At 34.7% G+C, this 21,218-nt stretch overlaps 1 protein-coding gene across 2 annotated transcripts in view; it reads left to right on the top strand.

Moving 5' to 3' along the window:
• Positions 1-14,800: 14,800 nt before the first annotated feature.
• Positions 14,801-21,218, top strand: part of LOC110683093 (N-terminal acetyltransferase B complex catalytic subunit NAA20) — a 6,730-nt gene continuing 312 nt past the window's right edge. The window contains exons 1-7 of one of the 2 annotated variants that reach the window (XM_021859446.1): positions 14,801-14,963; positions 15,283-15,364; positions 15,468-15,558; positions 16,967-17,099; positions 18,104-18,173; positions 20,957-21,017; positions 21,130-21,218. The exon at positions 21,130-21,218 is cut by the window's right edge and continues 312 nt beyond it. In XM_021859446.1, the coding sequence (XP_021715138.1) occupies positions 15,287-15,364; positions 15,468-15,558; positions 16,967-17,099; positions 18,104-18,173; positions 20,957-21,017; positions 21,130-21,218 (522 nt within the window). In that variant the 5' untranslated portion in view covers positions 14,801-14,963; positions 15,283-15,286. Of the gene's footprint in view, positions 14,964-15,269; positions 15,365-15,467; positions 15,559-16,966; positions 17,100-18,103; positions 18,174-20,956; positions 21,018-21,129 lie in introns of both variants that reach the window. The other variant, XM_021859445.1, reaches the window with a different exon arrangement.

Genomic DNA, 21,218 nt, shown 5'->3' with positions numbered 1-21,218 from the left:
ATTATGAGAAAGGGAAAAAGTTTTGAACTTCTTCGTTGAGCAAGATAAAATGAATCGTATGGATTAAATTACTTGTCTTGAAAATAATTTATGCATGATGCATGTTCTTAGGTCAGGAGGCTAAGGACAATTACATCATGTGACACGATAGATGAATGAACTTAGGTCATGGAGCTAAGCATCATATATGGTGTAAAGAAACGATCTTGAACGTCACTTAGGTCTTGAAGCTAAGTACGTATATAGATTAAGTGATTATTGCATAATGAACGTTGCTTAGGCAAGGAGCTAAGAACGATATGCTTTGTATGATTACAAATAATTGATATAAATGTTGCTCAGCACATTATGCGATGCATGAAACAATGAACATTGCTCAGGTCAGGAAGCTAAGCAAGTATACAATGTTTCTTTTAATGAATGTTGTCTTGAAAGATGATGAAGCATGCACAGTGTTGAAACAAGATTTCATTATAAGGGCTCTTAAAGGGAAGGATGATTGATATGGATATGGATGTGTGAGTGAAGTGTGTGAATGTGATACTGGCTGCAAAGGTTATGGTGATGGAAATATATGTGAGAAGAGTCAAAGATGATGACTCTTTAGGCTGGGTAGGCTAAATGAAATGGGTTCAAGCCCCCAAGTCTAGCTCTAGATGGATAGGGGTAAGCAATGGATATTCTTTTACTTAATCAAGCATGGATATGAATATAAATGTGAATATGAATGTGGCCGCACCTCGATGTGAGGTTGCCTACGTATCCGTTAGGAATCAGGCCAACGTAGCTCTAGCCGAACTTTGCACAAGTGTGTGTACACCTCAAAGAAGTCTTTCAAGGGTTGTAATGTGGTTAAGCTGAAGGTTTAAGGAAGAAAGGGGTAAAAGGCTCAAGACCCGAGAGAAGCCCCCAAGATATGCAATTGTGTATTAGACTTTGCAAGTTTTTTATGTTTCATATATTTTTTTTTGTTTTGGATCTTTTTTTTATTCTTTTGAATCAATGTAGGCAATCTCAGATCATGCGGTCCATCACTCACTTAGCATTCATGTTTCTCAGGCACGGTACCAAGCACTCGATGAGAGACGCAATTTGAGACGTGTTCATATAAAAGACATTGGACACTTGCCTTTAGACATTGTTTTATTGTTGCTTTGCTGCCTTTTTTTTTTTTACTTGCTTTTTGAATGTTATACAATTACACATCTTCAATCCCAGGGTTAAGTGAATGTGGGTTGAGGAAATGAAGGCCAAACGTTAGACGAGGCTCAAAATGGTTGATGAAGAAATGGAATGTGATTGAACGGTTAACAGGGAATAACAGGGTTGCAAAGGTGCCTGAAATCATTGGTGTACCTTGTGTTTAGTTCGACAATTTATTTACTTTTTTTTTTGCTAATCACATGATCGAACGTAAGAAAGAGATGCTCATTTATGAAACATGGAATATAGACATAAGGATAAGTAGAACCTATGCTAGACTTATTAGGGGAAAGGGTTTGAAACAAAAGAAGAAGAAAACATGAAATCTTGGTGAGAAGCTTGCATTGTGCTTTATCTTCATGGCTGTTTATGAGTAACTTCTTACCGCCTAGTGAGGAAAACAGTTTCTTGTTGTTGATGCTTTGATTGGAAGGAAAGAAGGAAGGAGTGATGTTCCCCTTATTCTTCCAACTACTGCCTAGTGATTTTAGACTCAAGTACTGTGTAAGGATGAACTCACTTAATGCATTTACCCAATACTCAGATTGGAAAGGAAGAGTGTAAGAAACAATTTTGAAATCTTATGGGAATAACTCCACTTATTCCTATTACAACGGAAAACGACGCATGCATGGTCCTAATATACGATCATAAACAATATAGTGCATTACTCGAAGACAAAGTGTGTGCAATGACTCAACATTTGTGATTAGGTGAGTTTATTAAGACTCGTGGTATGATCGCATGGCTAGACATGAGGACGTTGTGAAAAACAAAGGACCCAATGACCAAATAGCACGGAAGACTAAAAGACAAACTAACTTGATTAATTTTGTCCAATTTTAATTTTTATGCTATGTACTAGGTGAAAACGGTCCATTGGCAATCATTAGTCATAAATAAGATCAACCACAATAAAAGACAAAGAACACATGTTAAGGTTAACACTAGGAAGAGGACTAGAATTCTAGAAGAGTTAGGACTCAAGGGTATTAAAAAATAAATAAATAAAATAAAAATTTATAATCCTATGTTATATGAGTTGACACGGATTAAAGGATTTGGCTAATACTAGCTTGACACGAAAAGATATAAAAAAAAACCTAAAAAAAAAAGAAAGTTGACGCTAAAAAGAAATCTAAACTGGACAGGCTGTAGTATATCGATTATAAATTTTGATCTGTGACTCTGATTTGGACGAAACCAACTCTAAATCAAAGATAAAACTCGGGGCTACAGATCCATAAGTGGCACGACACGTAACTCTTTCTAGAACTCCAACTATGACCAAAACAAGTTGACACTTGTGCAGTATACGGGAATAAAAATCCGGGTGACTCAAAAATTAAAAAAAAACAATCTATGGCTCGACTCTAATAATAAAAAAAGGGGTTTGATAAGAGAAAAAAAATTAAAAAAAAGGTCAATAAAAAAATGCACACATAAGCATATAGTCACGCATGATGCAATGAAGTTCGCAACCTAAAGTCAAGTTCTATGTTCGACTATGGTCAAGCTTTTGGGTGTCAAAGGGTACCATGGTTAAGAGTTTGGACGCGTTAGCAAGACCGTCTCCCTTGAGGGTGTATGCCAACGGGCGGCTCCGTGAGTTCGTGATGAAATCGAACTCGACTCCATGGTTTGGGTGGATTTAAAAACTCGGATGAACCCTTATTGCCATGAGCGTTTTCGGGTTGATAAAGCATAAATCCCCCGGCCTAGGCACATACGTAGAACACGTACTATTGTGGCAAAATAGGTAACCTAAAAAAAATATATGCATATGTGACAATTCCAATTAAATCGCAGGAATACAATTCAAGAATCTTTCAAGTCTCATCCACTCATCTTAATTAAATACCGATCACTCAAATAGATAAATAACCAAGAATCCTCCCCAGTGGAGTCGCTAAATTGTAGGCGTCGCTCGAAGTGCGCCTACGTAAAAGCATGTTGTGAATATGCTTGACACTCATAGGAATTGGGAATTGACATAATACAATTAGGGACAAGGAAAGTAGGGAGCCGCCAACAAGTTTGTAAGGAACTTGTAAACCGTTCACGGATCACAAAAGGCAACCACGATAAAGGGACAACGAAGGCAACAACGATTGACCCGTGAAGGTTACACCCCGTTCATAATCCATGAGATTACTAACTCCATATGGTTTGGAACCACGAAAGGAGAATCGGGGATGATGGTACAAAGTGAGTCATGGAGTCATATTCACCCGTATTGGCTTCTACTCGATTCTTATAGTGAAAAGTGATTCCTGCGATCTCAAAGGCATACAAACAAAGATTCAATTTGTTCCAAACTATTATTAAGCTAAATTGGTTGAATATTAATGCAACACATAATTCTAAAATATCGTGACCACTTGAATTAAATAACAAGATTAAAAAGGAACCTAAACTGGTTGTCCAAATTATCTTATTAGGCGTGATTTTAAAATACATATTCCATTAAACATGAAATATAGTGATCATAATAATAAATAAAATAAACATTAATGTTGGAAGCAATTTAACCATAATATCATTAGCCAAATAAAATATAAAATAACCTAATCATGATACTAGCAATATTAAAATAAAATAAGAGTAATTAAATTAATTAATTACTCACATTGTGCGCGTTCCTTTAAATTGCTACATCATGAATAAATTGTTAGTAACTTCAATAAAAATATAAATCAAATGGAAATTAAATTAAATAAATGTAGATTTAATTTGGTCCAAACCCTCAGTTAATTATACCTTTCACACCTTGGTTTAAGTATAGAACTTTGGGGTATTGTATGAACTCCTAGGAGTGCTTAATTAGGGGAATTATTTTGAGAGAATAGGGTGGATAGTATTTAGGCTAAAGAGGGAGAAGAGAATTATTTTATGATCAAGCTTGTTGATGATTGAAAAAGGGGTGATATGACCTCTATTTATAGAGAAAAAGAGGGTCGAAGAATCAAGAAAAGATAAGAATTCGAATTGGAATAAGATGAATAAGATATAGTTGGAAAGATCTTGAACTCTACTTTCTAACTCAATTAGAATAAGATTAAAATATTTTATAGAATAAAAGATATGGCCGAAATATTGAGACGGTGTCAGTTTGGATAGAGTTTGATATCTTATTCATATATTTTCCGTTATAGCTCGGAATTGATATTATAATATATCATTGGAAAGATAATTTCAAGGGATATCCAACCATATAAAATTTTGATAAAAACTATGAGGCACGAAAATAATATCTGTCTATCTTTGAATGTCTTTCAATTCGGATAGAATTAGGACTTTCAAATAGAAAAGTTTTATTCAATTTCAAACTATTTAATCTTATTTTTTCAAAAAGGATAATTAAGATCTTTTAGAAACTTATAGAAGCTTATAATTAATCCTAATTGGTTTAGGAATGGTATTAAATAATTTGAACCCTCCACATGATCATTGGGTCGTAGGTAAGGTGGGCTTAGGTTCCGTTTGGGCTCAGTTTAATATTTTGGCCATAACTTATTCGTTATAAATCGGATTTGGGCTTATAATATATCGTTGGAAAGATCTTTTAAAGCCCCATCCAACTATTCAATCATTGGACCCAGATTATGGAACAAAATAAACGGTATTAAATGTTTTTATAAAAAGGACACGAAATGAATGATTTTAAAGGACACGAAATGAATTATTTCGGGTTTAAAGGCACGAAAAGAGGAAAATAAGTTATGATTTGGGGAAATTGGCTAGGAATTGGGTCGGTTTATGAAATGAAAATATGGATTTGAATATGGATTAAAGCACTCCAGGAGATTAAATACTCAACCCGACCAATAATGGCGGTGAAAGGTTGTTCATCATCGGGTTTGGTTTTGGGGAGACATTTTTAGGTGTCTACACCTACGTATCTTTTCCTAAGAAATCAGGCCAAACGTAGCTCCCTTGAGTATCCTACTCAAGTAATTATGGGTAGTACTTCTTAAATTGGTCAAGATTTGTCATATTTGAGAACTCATTGCCATCCATATCAGTTAGTTTTGCAGCACCTCCTGATAGGATAGTTTTGAAAATATATGGTCCAGACCAGTTAGGCATAAACTTGCCTCTTGGATACAAAACATTTTTCCTTAATGTCTTTAACACCAAGTCTCCTACTTTGATGTTTCTTGTCTTGACTTTCTTATCAAAGTGTCTAGCCATACGAGTTTGATAGCATTGAGTATGATGCAGAGCCTCTAGTCGCTTTTCGTCAAGTAGAATTAGCTCTTCATATCATGCTCTAGTCCATTCTACTTCATTGAGTTTTCTTTCCAACGCTATGCGTAGGGAAGCTATTTCTAGCTCTACAGGTTGTACGGCATCCATCCCATAGACTAAGGAAAATGGCGTATTTCCTGTTGACGAGCGAATTGACGTGCGGTAACTCCACAAAGAAAAGTGGAGTTTGTCAGGCCAATCCTTGTAATTTTCTGTCATCTTCTCGATGATAGTCTTTAAATTTTTATTATCTGCTTCTACTGCACCATTTTCCTGAGGTATGTATGGAGAAGAGTGATGATGTTGAATACCATACTTTTGTAACAATTCTTCACATTCTGCTTGAAAGTGAGTTTCATTGACACTTATCATTTCATGTTGGACTCCTTATCGACAGATAATGTTTTTTTCGATAAAGAGTGCTACATGTTTTGCAGTGAGTTTTGCATATGATTTTGCTTCAACCCATTTAGTGAAGTGGTCAATTTCTACTAATATGTATTCATGACCTCTTGTACCTGGAGGAGTAATTTTTCCAATAATATCTATTCCCTTAGTTTAGAGTGGCCAAGTTCAGTAATTTTTCCAAACGTAGCTCTCTTGAGTATCCTACTCAAGTAATTATGGGTAGTACTTCTTAAGTTGGTCAAGATTTTTCATGTTTGAGAACTCATTGCCATCCATATCAATCAGTTTTGCAGCACCTCCTAATAGGATAGTTTTAACAATATATGGCCCAGACCAATTGGGTCTAAACTTGCCTCTTGGGTTTGAAACATTTTTCCTTAATGCTTTTAACACCAAGTCTCCTACTTTAATATTTCTTGTCTTGACTTTCTTGTTGAAGTGTCTAGCCATACGAGTTTGATAACATTGCGTATGATGTAGAGCTCTAGTTGCTTTTCATCAAGTAGAATTAGCTCTTCATATCTCGCTCTAGTCCATTCTACTTCATTGAGTTTGCGTTCCAACGCGATACGTAGTGAAGGTATTTCTAGCTCTACAGGTTGTATGGCATCCATCCTATAGACTAAGGAAAATGATGTATTTCCTGTCGACGAGCAAATTGACGTGCGATAACCCCACAGAGCAAAGTGGAGTTTGTCAAGTTAATCTTTGTAATTTTGTGTCATCTTCTCGATGATAGTCTTTAAATTTTTATTAGCTGCCTCAATTGCACCATTTGCCTGAGGTCTGTATGGAGAAGAGTGATGGTGTTGAATGCCATACTTTTGTAACAATACTTCACATTCTGCTTGAAAGTGAGTTCCATTGTCACTTATCATTTCACGTGGGACTCCATATCGACAAATAATGTTTCTTTCGATAAAGAGTGCTACATGTTTTATAGTGAGCTTTGCATATGATTGTGCTTCAACCCATTTAGTGAAGTAGTCAATTGCTACTAATATTGTATTCATGGCCTCCTGTTCCTGGAGGAGTAATTTTTCCAATAATGTCTATCCCCATGTTGAGAATGGCCATGGTGATGTATAGGTGTAGAGGAGAGACAGAGAAACATGTTGCAAGTAAGCATATATTTGGCATTTTTAGGGCATCTTTTGACATATTGATAACAGTCCTTAATCATGGTAGTCCAATAATACCCTTCGCGCATTATCTTTTAGACTAGCATTTTGCCATTTATATGTGTTCCACATACTCCTTCGTGGACTATTCTCATATCCCTTTGAGCTTCCTTTTTGCCTACACATAGAAGAGCTCGACCTTGAGGTACCCTTTTGTGTAACTCGTTGTTAATGAACACATATTGGGAATTTAATACCTCGTATTTTTATACATATTTTAATTAAAATAAGTATTTTGAGAAATATTTAATTAAATTGAATTGTTTTATTTAAAGTATTTTAATTATTTATTTTAAATAAGTTTGGAAATACTTCTAAAAGAAAAATTTATTTAATTAATTAATTTAATTAAGTTGGGGTTTAATTTAAGGAAATTTTTATTTTAGTAAAGTTTTATAAGGGAAGGGATTAAGAAAATTAATAGAGGAAAGTTTAGGGAGAAGGGTTTCTAGAGAAGGGGTATAAATATTCAACATGTGAGGCAAATCAGACTTTGCCCAGAGTGGAGAAAACCCAAGGTAAACTTCTCTCCCTTTTCTTTTTTCTTTTTCTTTCCCCTTTTCCCCTTCCCCCTTCTCGGCAGCACCCTCCCTCACCGCCGACCACCAGCAGCAGGTGCCCGCCGGCCGCTAACAACGTCAGCCGCCGGCAGCAGGCAACCACTGGCGCTGGCAGCTGGCGTGGTGGCTGCCGCTGCCACCTCTCCCTTTCGAATAAAAAAAAATTTGAAACTTTGTTTTAAAAATCAATTTAATCCTATATCTAAAGATTAATTATGAGTTTTGGGATTTGATTTTTGATGTTTGATTATGAGTAGTATGTTAATTAATTTTCAGATTATGTTTTTAATTAAAAAGCCCTAATTTTTGAAACCCTAGGTTCTTGATTTATAAATTATTGAAGGGTTATGATGTATAATGGTTTAAATCTTTGATTAAAGTATATTAAGGCTTATTTACAAAAAGTTTTAATTAAAATATAGTGCTGGAATTTTTAGTAAAGCATTTAAAATCAAGTTTCTTCAAGGAATTTTAATTACCAATTAATTGGGATTAAAGTATGATGATTTAAATATAATTTCAGCTTATTTTAATTAAATTATGAGGGGTTTTTATTATAGTATATATTGCTGGAAAATTGTGTAGAGTGGATTTTAATACTCTTGTATGATTTTAAATTGTAGGAGACTTTGAAATAAGCGATTTTTATTAGTCGTGGCGATTTTAAGATCGTATACAAGGTAAGTTCGCGTACTTAGCATAATTATGTTGATGTAGTAGCATGCTAAATGTGTTTGAGTGATTACTAGTAGTATCATGCTAGGTTTGGAATGGAAATTACGATTTGGATGTTATTGGTGATTGGATTATGAAGCATGATTTATTTGTGATTGATTATTGAATGGAAAATAATAGTTTGGAATATTATTTATGAACCACATATTTATTTATGGCATGTTAGAGAACATGTTTAATTAAAATGTTTAATTTGGTTTGGAATATTGAAAAGGAACTTTATTATGGTTCATATAATTTTTATTGATGCTATAAACATGAGGAAAGAGCTATATAAGTGTCTACGTACATGAGGAATAAATTGTATGTTGGTGCCTTAGTGCGCTTAAGGTGTTTTTAACACCGAGAGATAGGATTTGTGGCGCTTTATGCATTTAAGGTGTCATTGGCACCGAGGTAGAATTTAAAAGGATTCAACATTAAATATTATGTGGTCACTAATTATTCAAGAATTAAATTAGTATATTTGATTTTTGAATAATTATTGTTGATGGAATGATTATGGTTTGAGAGTCATCACCAAGTTTAATAATCTGTAAATAACGTAAAGAGAAAGAGATTACACACCAAAACTCTTGGAACGTATACACCTTGAGTATGAACATATGGGGGGGAGTTATGTGACTTTATATTTGATCATAACTTCTACTGGAGTACAGGATGCTGTACATTCCTTTTATTATTATTATGCGCAAGAATTCCGCCACCTATGAGTGGTTATTGATGCTGACACGGTTAGCTCCCATGTCAGTAACCTCGATTTATTTGGGGGAGGTTGAGTGGGAAACTCGTTCGATGCGTAGTCAACATAAAATAAATTATGTAGTGTCTAGTGAGACCTTTTATTGAATGTTGTATGCTTGAAAAACATGTGCAACAAGGTAAGTTGTGTGTTGATAAGAAATTGCATGTTAGTGTGTTATCTATGCTTATGTACTCAGTTCAACTTTGCTGATTGTGTGTTTTGTGTGTTTGTTGGCGTTGTTTTTATCTTGGCCCTATGATGACCCATTTTTAATGGAGAGTAGTGGAAACAAGTAGAGATAAGCTTTTCAGGTGATGAAGCATATTCATGAATGAGCATGAGTGAAGAGCAAATCATGCTAGTTTCTATGAGTATATGAATGTGTTATTGCTTTATTTATTTATGACTTTATTATTATGCATGACTAATGAAAAGGGTTTTGAGTTCATTTTGTTTTAACAAGGGCCTACAATGGTTCCAAGTTGTAGGTTGATTATATTTTACTTGGTTTGACTTTACTTTCGTTAATTGACTTTTCAAGTTGACTTGGTTTGAATGGTTTTGAAATTAGTCTTCCGCTGTGTGTCTTTGATAGTTGCCTTAACCGTTTTCACGGTGGCAGTAATGTTTTAGATATTCATATTTAAAGTTTTAAACAGGTCAAAACAGGTATTTTAAAAGAAAGGAATTTCTAGGGTGTTATAGAAATTGTGTGGACTATACTTGACTCGTGAGTGTTTAAGTGATATTATAAGACTCGTGGTATGATCGTATGGCTAGACATATGAATAGTAACCAAAATGACTGACGCGAGGACCAAATTAGCACGGAAGAAAACAAAGCTGACTAGACTTATTCCTTGGGCACCGTGACATGGCAAACTGTAACGTGTCGTAGTACAACCTGTCGTGACACGGCACTAATTGCCGTGACGCTGCACTAACTGTCGTGACGCGACATTTTTGCCGTGGTGCGGTGATCAGTTCCAGGTGTTTTTGTGTTTTTTCAGTATTTTTTATTTTAGTGTTTACGCTAATACTAAGTGAGTATAGTCCGTTATAGACAAAGAAAACTCGTTAAGGTTTAGTTCAAAACAATCACACATAGGGCACGTAAGCACAATGAAGCAAAGAAGAGTTCACAACCTAAGGTCAAGTTCAATGTTCCACTATGGTCAAGTTTATTTGATGTCAAAAGGGTACCATGGTTAAGAGTTTGGACGCGTTACCAAGGCAGCCTCCCTTAATAGTGTATGCCAATGGGCGGCTCCACGAGTTCGTGATGAAATCGAACTCGACTCCATGGTTTGGGTGGATTTAATAGCTCGGATGAACCTTTATTGCCATGAGCATTTTTAAGTTGATAGAGCTTAAACCCCCTAAGGCTAAGACGTATGTAGAATACATACGTTTTTTCAGAAAAATCGAAGGAAGCTGATTGCGATAAGAGAAATAAGGCCACTGGAAGGATTTCAAGACTGCCGCGACACGGCAGAATATACTGTGTCACAGTGCTGGACACCGCGTCACGGTTCCCTGCGCCATGACACGGCAAGTTCTGTCGTGGCGCGACAGTAAGGAAATCTAACTAGTGTCCCTATTTTCTTCGTTCACGACCAGGTTATCCAATTTTTCCTACGGGCAGACCTGAAATACGACGTTAAAACGTCTATGCATATGCAAAAATGCCAATTTAATCACAAGAATATTTTCAAGAATATTTCAAGTCTCATCCACTCATCTTAATTAAATACCGATCACTCAAATCGATAAATAACCAAGAATCTTCCCAGTGGAGTCGCCAAATTGTAAGCGTCGTTGAAGTGCGCCTACGTTAAGCATGTGTGAATATTCTTAGCATTCATAGAAAGTGTGAATTGACATATACGATAAGGACAAGGAAAGTAGGGAGCCCAACAAATTTTTAGGGAACTTTAAAACCATTCACGGATCATAAAAGGCAACCACGATAAAGGGACAATGAAAGGCAACAACGATTGACCCGTGAAGGTTACACCCCATTCATAATCATAAAAAATATATTAGAATAAACATTAATATTTGAAGCAATTTAACAATAAATTGTTAGTCAAATCAAATATATATTAACCTAATCATTGTACTGGCAATATAAAAATAAAATAAGTAATTAAATTAATTAATAACTTACATTACGCGCATTCCTTAAATTTGCTACATCATGAATAAATTGTTGGTAACTTCATTAAAAATATTAATAAAATTGAAATAATTAAATTAAATAAAAAGTAGAGTTGATTTGGTCCAAAACCCTCGGTTAATTCTACCTTTTTGCGCCTTGGTTTAAGGACATAACATCGGGTCAAGTATGGACTCCTTGGAGTGCTTAGGGGAAGTATTTTGAGAGAATAGGGTGACTAGTATTTAGGCTAAAGAGGGAGAAGAGAATGATTTTGTGATCAACCTTGTTGATGATTGAAAAAGGGGCGATATGACCACTATTTATAAAGAAAAAAGAAGGGTCGAAGAATCAAGGAAAGATCAAATTCGAATCGGGATAAAACTCTTGCGATAGACAGCAGTTTTTGCGGTTTTTGTTTTTATCATATCTAATTTGTAAAATAAAAGGTTAAAATCTAATTTCTAACCCAATTGGAATAAGATTAAAATAGTTTGTAAAATAAAAGATATGGTCGAAATAGTGGGACGGTGTCAGTTTTGGATAAAGTTTGGTATTTCAATCAAATCTTTTTCGTTATAGCTCGTAATTAATATTATAATAAATCATTGAAAGATAATTTTAAGGGCTATCCTACCATTTAAGATTTGGATAAAAAAATATGAGGCACGAAAATCATATCTGACTATCTTTGAACGTCTCTCAATTCCAATAATATTAGGAGTTTCAAAAAGAGCAGTTTTATTCAATTTCAAATTCTTTAATCTTATCTTTTCAAAAGAGATAATTAAGATCTTTTAGAAACTTATAGAAGCTTCTAATTAATCCTAATTGGTTTAGGAATGTGATTAAAGCTTTTGGACCCTCTACATGATCATTGGGTTTTAGGTAAGGTGGGCTAAAGTTCTGTTTAGGCTCAGTTTAGTATTTTGATTATAACTTATAAGTTATAACTCGGATTTGGGCTTATAATATATCGTTAGAAAGTTCTTTTCAAACCCCATCCAACTATACAATCATTGGACCCAGATTATGGACCAAAATAAACTAGTTTAAACGTATTTATAAAAAGGACACGAAATGAATGACTTTAAGTGACATGAAATGAATTATTTTGGGTTTAAAGGCACGAAAAGAGGAAAATAATTTATGGTTTGGGGAAATAGGCTATGAATTGGGTTGGTTTATGAAATGTATTGGGATTGAATATGGATTTAAGTACTCCAAGATTAGATACTCAACTAGACTAATAATGACGATGAAAGGTTCTTCATCATCGGGTTTGGTTTTTGAGAAATTTAGGAGTCTACAATAAGATATAATTTTAGTGAAATTAAGGGAAACTTTGGTTATATATAACCCATGTTTTTGTTCATCCTAAATATTAAGGAAAAATAAGTTCATATAAGTTCTGACTTGTGACTGGGGTTGATAAGGATTACAACTAAAATAATAAGTTTTAGCATTGTATAATATCTGTTTGGTCGGGCCTAGTCCATGTCCAAAGTCCAATGTATCAGAATGACGAAAATACCCCTCCATGACCCAACCCATCATTATTCATCATAAATTACAAGTTTATCCCTAACATGTCCACCAAAGTACAACTTTGTCATTTGAAAGTACATCTATAAGTATCTCTCAAAGGATTAATGATGGTAACTTTACCTAATTATCTCTCATTCACTATCTACTTTCTCCCTATAAAACTACACACACTCTCTCTACTTTTTCACTCTCGAAAGTACAATTCGCTATCTTAAGCATCCGAGGGGATTTCTCGGGTCACACCCCCGGGGAAGCTAACCTTCTCTTTCTTGTAGGCCGAGTCTTCAGACGTTCTTGCAAGGCAGAGATCTAGGACTTTTCTAAGAACTTTTGGACAATAGGTTTTAGACTCTAGGACCTCTTGTTACCCTACCGTTCTCAGGAGCATTATGTTTCAAGAAATAGGTGGCACCGTTTGTGGGGTTACAAACAAAAAGCTATGGTGAACACTAGGCATCCCCAATATAAAGATGCTACTAGACAAGCTCCAGTTCTCTCGGCTCGGCATAATCATGTAGTTGAGGATATTATACCCCAAGCTCGAAGCGAGCCCGTAGGTGAGGTGACTAGCCCCCATGTAGTCACTCGTTAGGATTTAGAGTAGCTAGCAACCTAAATCAACTAAAGTCTTGAAGAGAGCTTGAAGGCAGTTGTCGACCAAGGCGGAACCGGGAGGGAAGGTCTAACTATTGGAGCTATCCCTCACTCTCTCGTAATTCAACATGTTTTTGTTTTCTCTTTTCCTTTTTCCTTATCAGGTTTCAACTTCTATTGTCGTAAATTTGCCTCCTTTAATCTAATTGCAGTATACACCTTCAACTGTTCACCAATGCTTAAAATGCACTCTCGAAAGCCACTGCTTTGCCCTTACACTTAACTTTTTTTTTTGTTTTTTTTCCTCATACACTAGGTAGTAATTAGCAACATTACTTTAAAGGTAGTATTTAACATGTTTTTGTTTTCTCTTTTCCTTTTCCCTTATTAGGTTTCAACTTCTATTGTCGTAAATTTGCCTCCTTTAATCTAATTTCAGTATACACCTTCAACTGTTCACCAATGCTTAAAATGCACTCTCGGAAGTCACTTACACTTAACCTTTTTTTTTTTTCTCACATACACTAGGTAGTAATTAGCAATACGGGTGAAAGTTCGATTTGCGGTTTGGATTATAGCCAAAACCAAATCCAATCCGAATTAATTCGGTTTCGGAAATCTCAATCCGAATCAAAACCAAATTAAGATTCGATCCAATCCAATCCAAATCAAATTAATTCGGTTTTTTCAAATTAGAATCCAATCCAAACCGAAATTTGTTCCTTTCTTTTGCAACATTCAAACATGAAACTCGAACTTCACCCAGAAAATTCCTACAATCATTTCTTGTTAACTACATTCTTTGTGAGAGAGTAAGATATTGAAAAAGGAGAATTGAGAATTAGGTTTTTTTATAAGTTTATATATGAAAGGGGAAAGTGGTTGGATAATTTGAAAAAAAAAAACCATGGGATTAAAGTATTGGGTCAAAATTCGGTTTGTAATTCGGTTTTCGGTTTTTTAAACCCCAAACCAAAACCAATCCGTAATCCATATTTTTAAATTTTTCCAATCCGATCCAATTTGAATTTAAAAAAAAAACCCAAACCGAATTGTTTTTTTGGTTTTTTGTTTTCTAAAAGTATATGATATGTGTCCCATAATGAATCAAAAATTATATAAACTTATTAAGATTATGATAATTTTGAAAACTGACAATAGAAAAGTAGAAATACCTTTTTCTTGTTTCCTGTTTTTGGTTTTTGGTTTAAAAAAAAACAGAAAATTGAAAACCAAAACTGATGCCAAACAAGCCCTAATTCAGTTTGGTTCGATTTTAATCCGAATTACTTTCACCCCTAATTAGCAACATTACTTTAAAGGTACTCCGTAGTAATTAAAAACTTTTATTTTTACAATTACTAGTAGTAATTGACAAGACGCCTTTTTTTGAGGGAGTAAAAAATAATTATGAAAATTTGCTATTTGCATTAGTTTGTTTGCATTTTGATATCTCTTACTCTTTGTCTTCGGCTGCTCACCGCCACATTTTCTCCGGCGACATTGACGAACCCTCTTGCTCATCTTCGCCCTCTTTTCTTGTCAAATTGCACAAGTTTTCTCATTTTTATCAATCCTCAGGTTTTTCAATGCACCCATTTTCATCAATTTTCCATTTATTTACTTCTAATTATTCCCCTAACTTGATTATATATGTAATTGATGATATTCCCCTAAATTCATTGCAATTAGATGCTTCGTTTTCTGGGCAATTCTTTTTGTAAACCCTAATTCTCATTCATCTTTTGTACCCTATATTTTTAGTGGATTTTTCTCAAATTTATGCTAGTTTCCACCTTTCTAGTTTGATTTCTGGTATATCTGTATATTTTCAATCATTTGGGTAATATTAATCTGCCTTTATTTTGGTTTTCTTCTTGTTTACAGAAGTTTCTTGTAGTATAATGACAACCATTCGTAAATTTTGTTGCAATGATCTTCTTCGCTTTGCTTCTGTAAATTTGGATCATCTCACTGAAACTGTAAGTAAATTCATTCTGAGCTTATCTAGTACACCTAATTCTGTGGCACTGAGACACTGACAAATGATATTCATTTATGTGGCAATTTCGCGACTTTGAGCAGTTCAACATGTCATTTTACATGACCTACTTGGCGAGATGGCCGGATTATTTCCATGTTGCTGAAGGCCCTGGCAATCGAATTATGGGTTACAGTATGTTTTCCATCTATACCTCTCCTATAGATGCATTGGTTTGTACTTCTTGATCTTCATGATTGCGTGTACTTTGATCACCGTTTGCCATTCTCTCGTAGCCATTTTACAATGACATACTTGGTTGGTCATTGATGGCTTTTTTTAAATGGAAATCACAATCAGTTTTAGGTTGGTTTTCCTTGGATCCTCTTAGAATGCTTCTTGAAAAAGAGAACAAAAATCGAGTACTTATAATTCTTGCATATTTGTTCTCTTCTCCCTTCTTGGATTTTGAGTATGAATATGGCAAAGTAATTGATTAGTAAAGGCCTCTTATGAAAATTATTTGTCGGCTGATTCACTAGTTAGTAGTTTGTAGTATTAGTTGTTTTTTTTGAGATGTTTGGAAATATTAGATACTTTTAAGATATTTGGGAAAAATAGTTGTTCACATTGTTAATATGTGAATATGACCACTTTGTTCAATTTTTGATTGAAAGGAGACCAGAAAATCTACTATACTACGCTTTTAACTTATGAAAGGGCTCTTATCCTGCTAATTGTAGGCCTTTTTAAAAAAAAAAAAAATAATCAGCATTAATAAGCTTAAAGCCAGAAATCAACAGAACTAATTAGTTATAAGCCATTTTTGCAAACAAGGCCATAACAAACACCCAAAATTATACCAAATTAAGCATGAGTGTGAATTAAAGATAGTATAATAATTGCTTCTTTTTAATATAATAGTCATGGATGTCTAAATAAGCTGTCATAATTCCTGAAATGTAAATTGGTCTGTCTTGGATTCTATACTTATGAATAATGAAGAAAGGGAAGAAGAGACACAAACTATAACTATAATAGAAGGTTTTAGAAATAATTTTGTCAAAACATGTGAAAATCTGAATAGTGATCTGGGGCAATGTGACAATTACTTCAAGATGTAGTGAGCAGTCAATGAAGTTTGGTTGTTTTCTCTTTAATCTCATGCATTTCATCATTTTGTGGTTCTGCGTAGTACGAGGATTGACATGTGGTGGATGCCAGCACTATAATTGACTTAAAATGATTGCACGTAGTTAATATTTGTTTGGTTTGTTTTATTAATGCGCCAAAGTCCATCCTGATAATGGAAATCTTTCGACAGGCCATCTTGAAACTAAAAAGTTGCGTTATCCATACTCTAGAAAGAAGCTCTATGATACTTATTATATTTCACTGGTTAAATTATTCCTGATACTATTAGCTGTAAGATGGTGAATATACTTATGGACTTGCAATACTTGTGCTGCTTGCCTCCTTGGATGGTTTGGCATCTGTCATTAATTGTTTGCAAGTGAATAATTATACCCTCTTATGCTGTAACAATTTTTTTTTTTTTTTTAATTAATTTTTACTGTAACTTTCTTCTGCCTAATTGCTGTAGTTATGGGAAAAGTTGAAGGCCAGGGTGAGTCTTGGCATGGTCATGTTACTGCAGTGAGTGTTGCACCAGAGTATCGCCGACAACAGTTAGCTAAGAAGTTGATGAATTTACTGGAAGACATCAGTGACAAAATGTAAGTATCTTGCTGATTAATAGACAAAGTATTAACTTCTGGAAAGCCATCAAAATCCTGCGTGGAGGCATTAATACCATAAGGGAATATTCTTTTTCTTGAGCCACTCTTTACATGGAATGTGCTTTATGGATATTGGATTGATTATAGTTTAGTGCTTTACTGCTTTAGTCCTCTGAAAAAACAAAAATCTTTTTAATAATACATAGAGACCATTTGGATCAATTGGATGAATTCATGTGAGTTCAGTGTTTCTAAAATATATATTTTGCTTTCTTTGCAATGGCCATATATTTGGCAATGTGGTGAGTAAAACCAAATGAAAGATGCCATACTTAATATTTAACACCTGATGGAGTAGTGGATGGGATACATGGAATTTTAGTCTTTGTATATATGAGTTGATGAGTCATGTTTAAATCTGATTGTTATTATCTCATTGCATATAATTTAATAATGTTTTGTTTCTGCACCTTGATTCTTGAAGTATACTGAAACAATCTTTTGGTGCATATTTTCTCGGTTTTTCTTCTTAATGGAAGGGGTGTTTTAAACATAAGAGGCTAAGAGCACAATCTTGTAATAAACCTTTAAAAATGTGAAAGGTAATGAAATTTTATTTGAGACTATAATACTGTACACAGTTAAGCACATGAGCCCAGAGTTATAATCATGAATTGCAAATAAGCTGAGCTAACTCGATTGTTGGGCTGTTAGAGTTTGCTTTCTTTAAGCATTATGGCTTTTTACTAAACTGAGTTTTCCTCAGTCGAGCATAGTACGCTTCTTGTTCTACTGAACCATAATTTGTTTGAAGCTCAAGCATAGCAAGCAATTCATAGACTTAGTTTGCCTTTATGGTTTTGTTATAGTTTGCGGGTATTTGTGTGTTCTGTTCTATGGTGTTTTTTTTTTTTTTTTTCAAGCAGATGTATAGAACTGTTAAAACTAGTCAGATATTGCTCAGATTTTCCCCTACTGACAAGATTTGTTTTGCTTCTCAGTGATAAGGCTTACTTTGTTGACCTTTTTGTCCGGGCATCAAATGTACCAGCTATAAAGATGTATGAAAAAGTAAGTATCCTTGACTTCATTATGCACTTGTTTAGTTCTGGTTTCTGTTTAAAAATTTAAATGCTTTACATGGAGCTTTTTTACAATTTCATGCTTCTCTCTGTTGTACTAGTCACGAATTAGTTCTACTGGCCCTCTTTCTACAGCTTAACATTTGCATTGATGTGATGCCTCAACCTACTCCATCATATGGCTGATTTCTTTTGTTGTTTAACGTTTTTATAAAAGGCATGTGGCCAGGATATATCCGTAGTTATGAAAAAAAGAATATTATTTCTATAATAGACTAGTATACTTCAGAGGTGGATAGAGTGTTACCAACCTATCAATTTATAACCTTTTTTTGTCTCAATATTTAAAGCTTAGGAAAAGAAAGGGTCAGTCTTGTCGAACTCATGTGAGGCAGTGAATTAACCACCAAACGCTATTTTTTAAATAAGCTAAGCTCAATTGTTGAAGAGTTTTTGATACTAAGGTATCAATATTAACTACTGTAAGACTGAAAAGGGTAAGCTCAATGATACATAGGCCTAAGTCAAGGGCTACACCGCTCAACTTGATCATGAAATCGCAAACAAACATAGGGATATAAGCATTTTTAGTATGAATTAGGCCAAAGTACCCAACTACTCTGTTAACTAGAAGAAATAGCTTAAATCATGATCTCCACCATTTTTTCATGTGATAAGTCATATTTCAAGTGGCAAAACCATATGATTGATTACATTAACGATTCCATGGTCTAGATTTTCTAATTTTTTTGGTCTATCAGTCAAATAAGTATAAGGGAGCTTACAACTCAACATCATTAGTGGATCCTTGGTTGGGGAGACCACCGTTTTTTAATCCATGGATATAGAAAATAATGACTAAAATTAAGTTCCTATAGATGTGATCTCAGACTCAGCCCACCATCCCTCCGTACTGGTGCCGAGACGACACGATCTGGATGGACACAAAATCCGGGTCGGACCCTCAGAAAAGGGAGTGGACTCATCAGTTATGAACCCTAGATCTTTAATTGAGGGTTGTATTTACCAAAACTAGAGCTGGTTTGGTCTTCTCTGGTCATTTATTCAGTTTTAAATTATGAGTTGAAAGAGAAGATCTGAATGCTAATCTGTGGGAAACATGGCTATGCAGTAGTTTCCTGTTAGATAACTGATGATAAGTGTGCGTGAGTCGAAGCATTTTTGAAGAGGTGTAGTATGCATGTTGGCTGCGCCTTATGCCTCTAGTTTGTGCCTAGGCTCTAATACCCCTATTGCCTCAGTGGGCCTTGACTCCTTGAGCTTTTAAAACATTATTCACAAGCTTCTGGTACATTGTACAAGATGGTTTCTTGGAATTTTGACTAATTACCTATGGTAGTGGCTTGCTTTTTTGCATTGTGATTGTGAGACGGATTTGAGAATTCTATGAAAACTCAAGCAACCTGAACAAGATTATTTCTTTCCCTTGCTTGAATTTGTCAGTTGTTTAAAGTTTCATTCTGTTAGTAAGATACAATCTAGATTTACTATTAAACATTTTGCAATGGTAAATTAAACCTAATTAGAGTAGAGCACTACAAACTTAATTTCCATGCTCCAAAATGGTTAGAATACTTTTGACTTGCAGAATGAGTTTAACGAGTCTTTAGTTAGATAGATTCAAATTCTTTCAACTATTCTTTCTGTGTGAAGAAATAATGAGAAGTATGGAAGAGGATAAGAGGGGGAATCAATCAAAGCCTTAACCCACATGTGGGGTCGGCTGCATGAACTAAAAGTGATTATTATGTGTAGTCATTGACAAAAATCTTTCTCCTCTATCCCTTTTGATCCAATGCCTCATCTTCATGCGAATCCATATACTTCACATCCTTCCTAATTCCTTCCAACCAAGTCATTTTCGGTCTCCCTCTCCCTCGTTTAACCCCTCCATGGTCCCACTCTTCCAACCGGAATAATAGATTTTATGCTATGAATACATCATCTTTTTTGGGTAGAGAAAAGGAGTGATAGGTGTATAGCCACCAGAGACTCACAGAGTAATAGGTGTAAAGCCACCAGAGACTCACAGAGTAAACACAATCTACTCTGTACTACATACCTTGTATATAGCAGTCCACTTCAGCTTTCCCTCTATTTTCATTCGTTTTAAATTATTCATCGTTGAATAGAAATATCCTTGCCCCCTTTATTATTCTTCATAAAGGTCCTGTGGACTATCATCTGCCTAGCTGATGCTAAGAGTCACACTGCCTAGCCTGATGCTTGGGCGGAAATAGTTGTTAGACCCAGAATCTCCTGAAATCAACTTTAAAATTTGCCAGAGGCAAGAAGCACGAAACCATAGAGGTTTTCTTTGAACTCATGTAAATGATGTGAACCATTTCCTTAGTGTTAGATCTTTGAAGGCCTGGTTGAAGTTATCAGCCTTATTTCATCGGACAAGTGACTTTTTTGTATGTATATTAGTTTTGAAAAGAACAGTGGTGCTCTCTTGGCTTTAAAACCTCATCCATGCTAGGGAGGATTTAACCCTTTTGTCCCTTTACAAAAAAATTATTAAGCGAAAGAAAATGATATGCCAACAAAAAGATAAGTGCATCAGATATGCTAATGAAAAATTAGATGGAGATTAGAAAAATGGATTAGTAGTCATCTTGAGGCTAGTAACCATTCCCCCACTTTTTCTTTTTTTCTCTTTCAATTTTTGAAATGAAAAGTATGTGCATTCTGTATAAATGGTTACATTTGATTATGCTCAATATAATACTGTTTGTCCATGTGTCTCAGCTTGGATATGTGGTGTATAGACGAGTTCTACGCTATTATTCTGGTGAAGAAGATGGATTAGGTAATTTCCTTTACTGTTTAATTATGAATCTCTATGAAAGAGCATTTGCATAAATTTTTTAAGCTGTTACAACATTATCTAACACTTATATTTCTTGGTAATTTATTTTCAGATATGAGGAAAGCATTATCGAGGGATGTTGACAAAAAATCCGTTATTCCTCTTAAAAGACCAATAACGCCTGATGAATTAGAGTATGAC

Source organism: Chenopodium quinoa, unplaced genomic scaffold (assembly GCF_001683475.1).
Source record: "Chenopodium quinoa cultivar QQ74 unplaced genomic scaffold, ASM168347v1, whole genome shotgun sequence".
NCBI lineage: Eukaryota > Viridiplantae > Streptophyta > Magnoliopsida > Caryophyllales > Amaranthaceae > Chenopodium > Chenopodium quinoa.
Note: the sequence above shows the minus strand (reverse complement) of the source record. Positions and strands in the feature narration are given on the sequence as shown.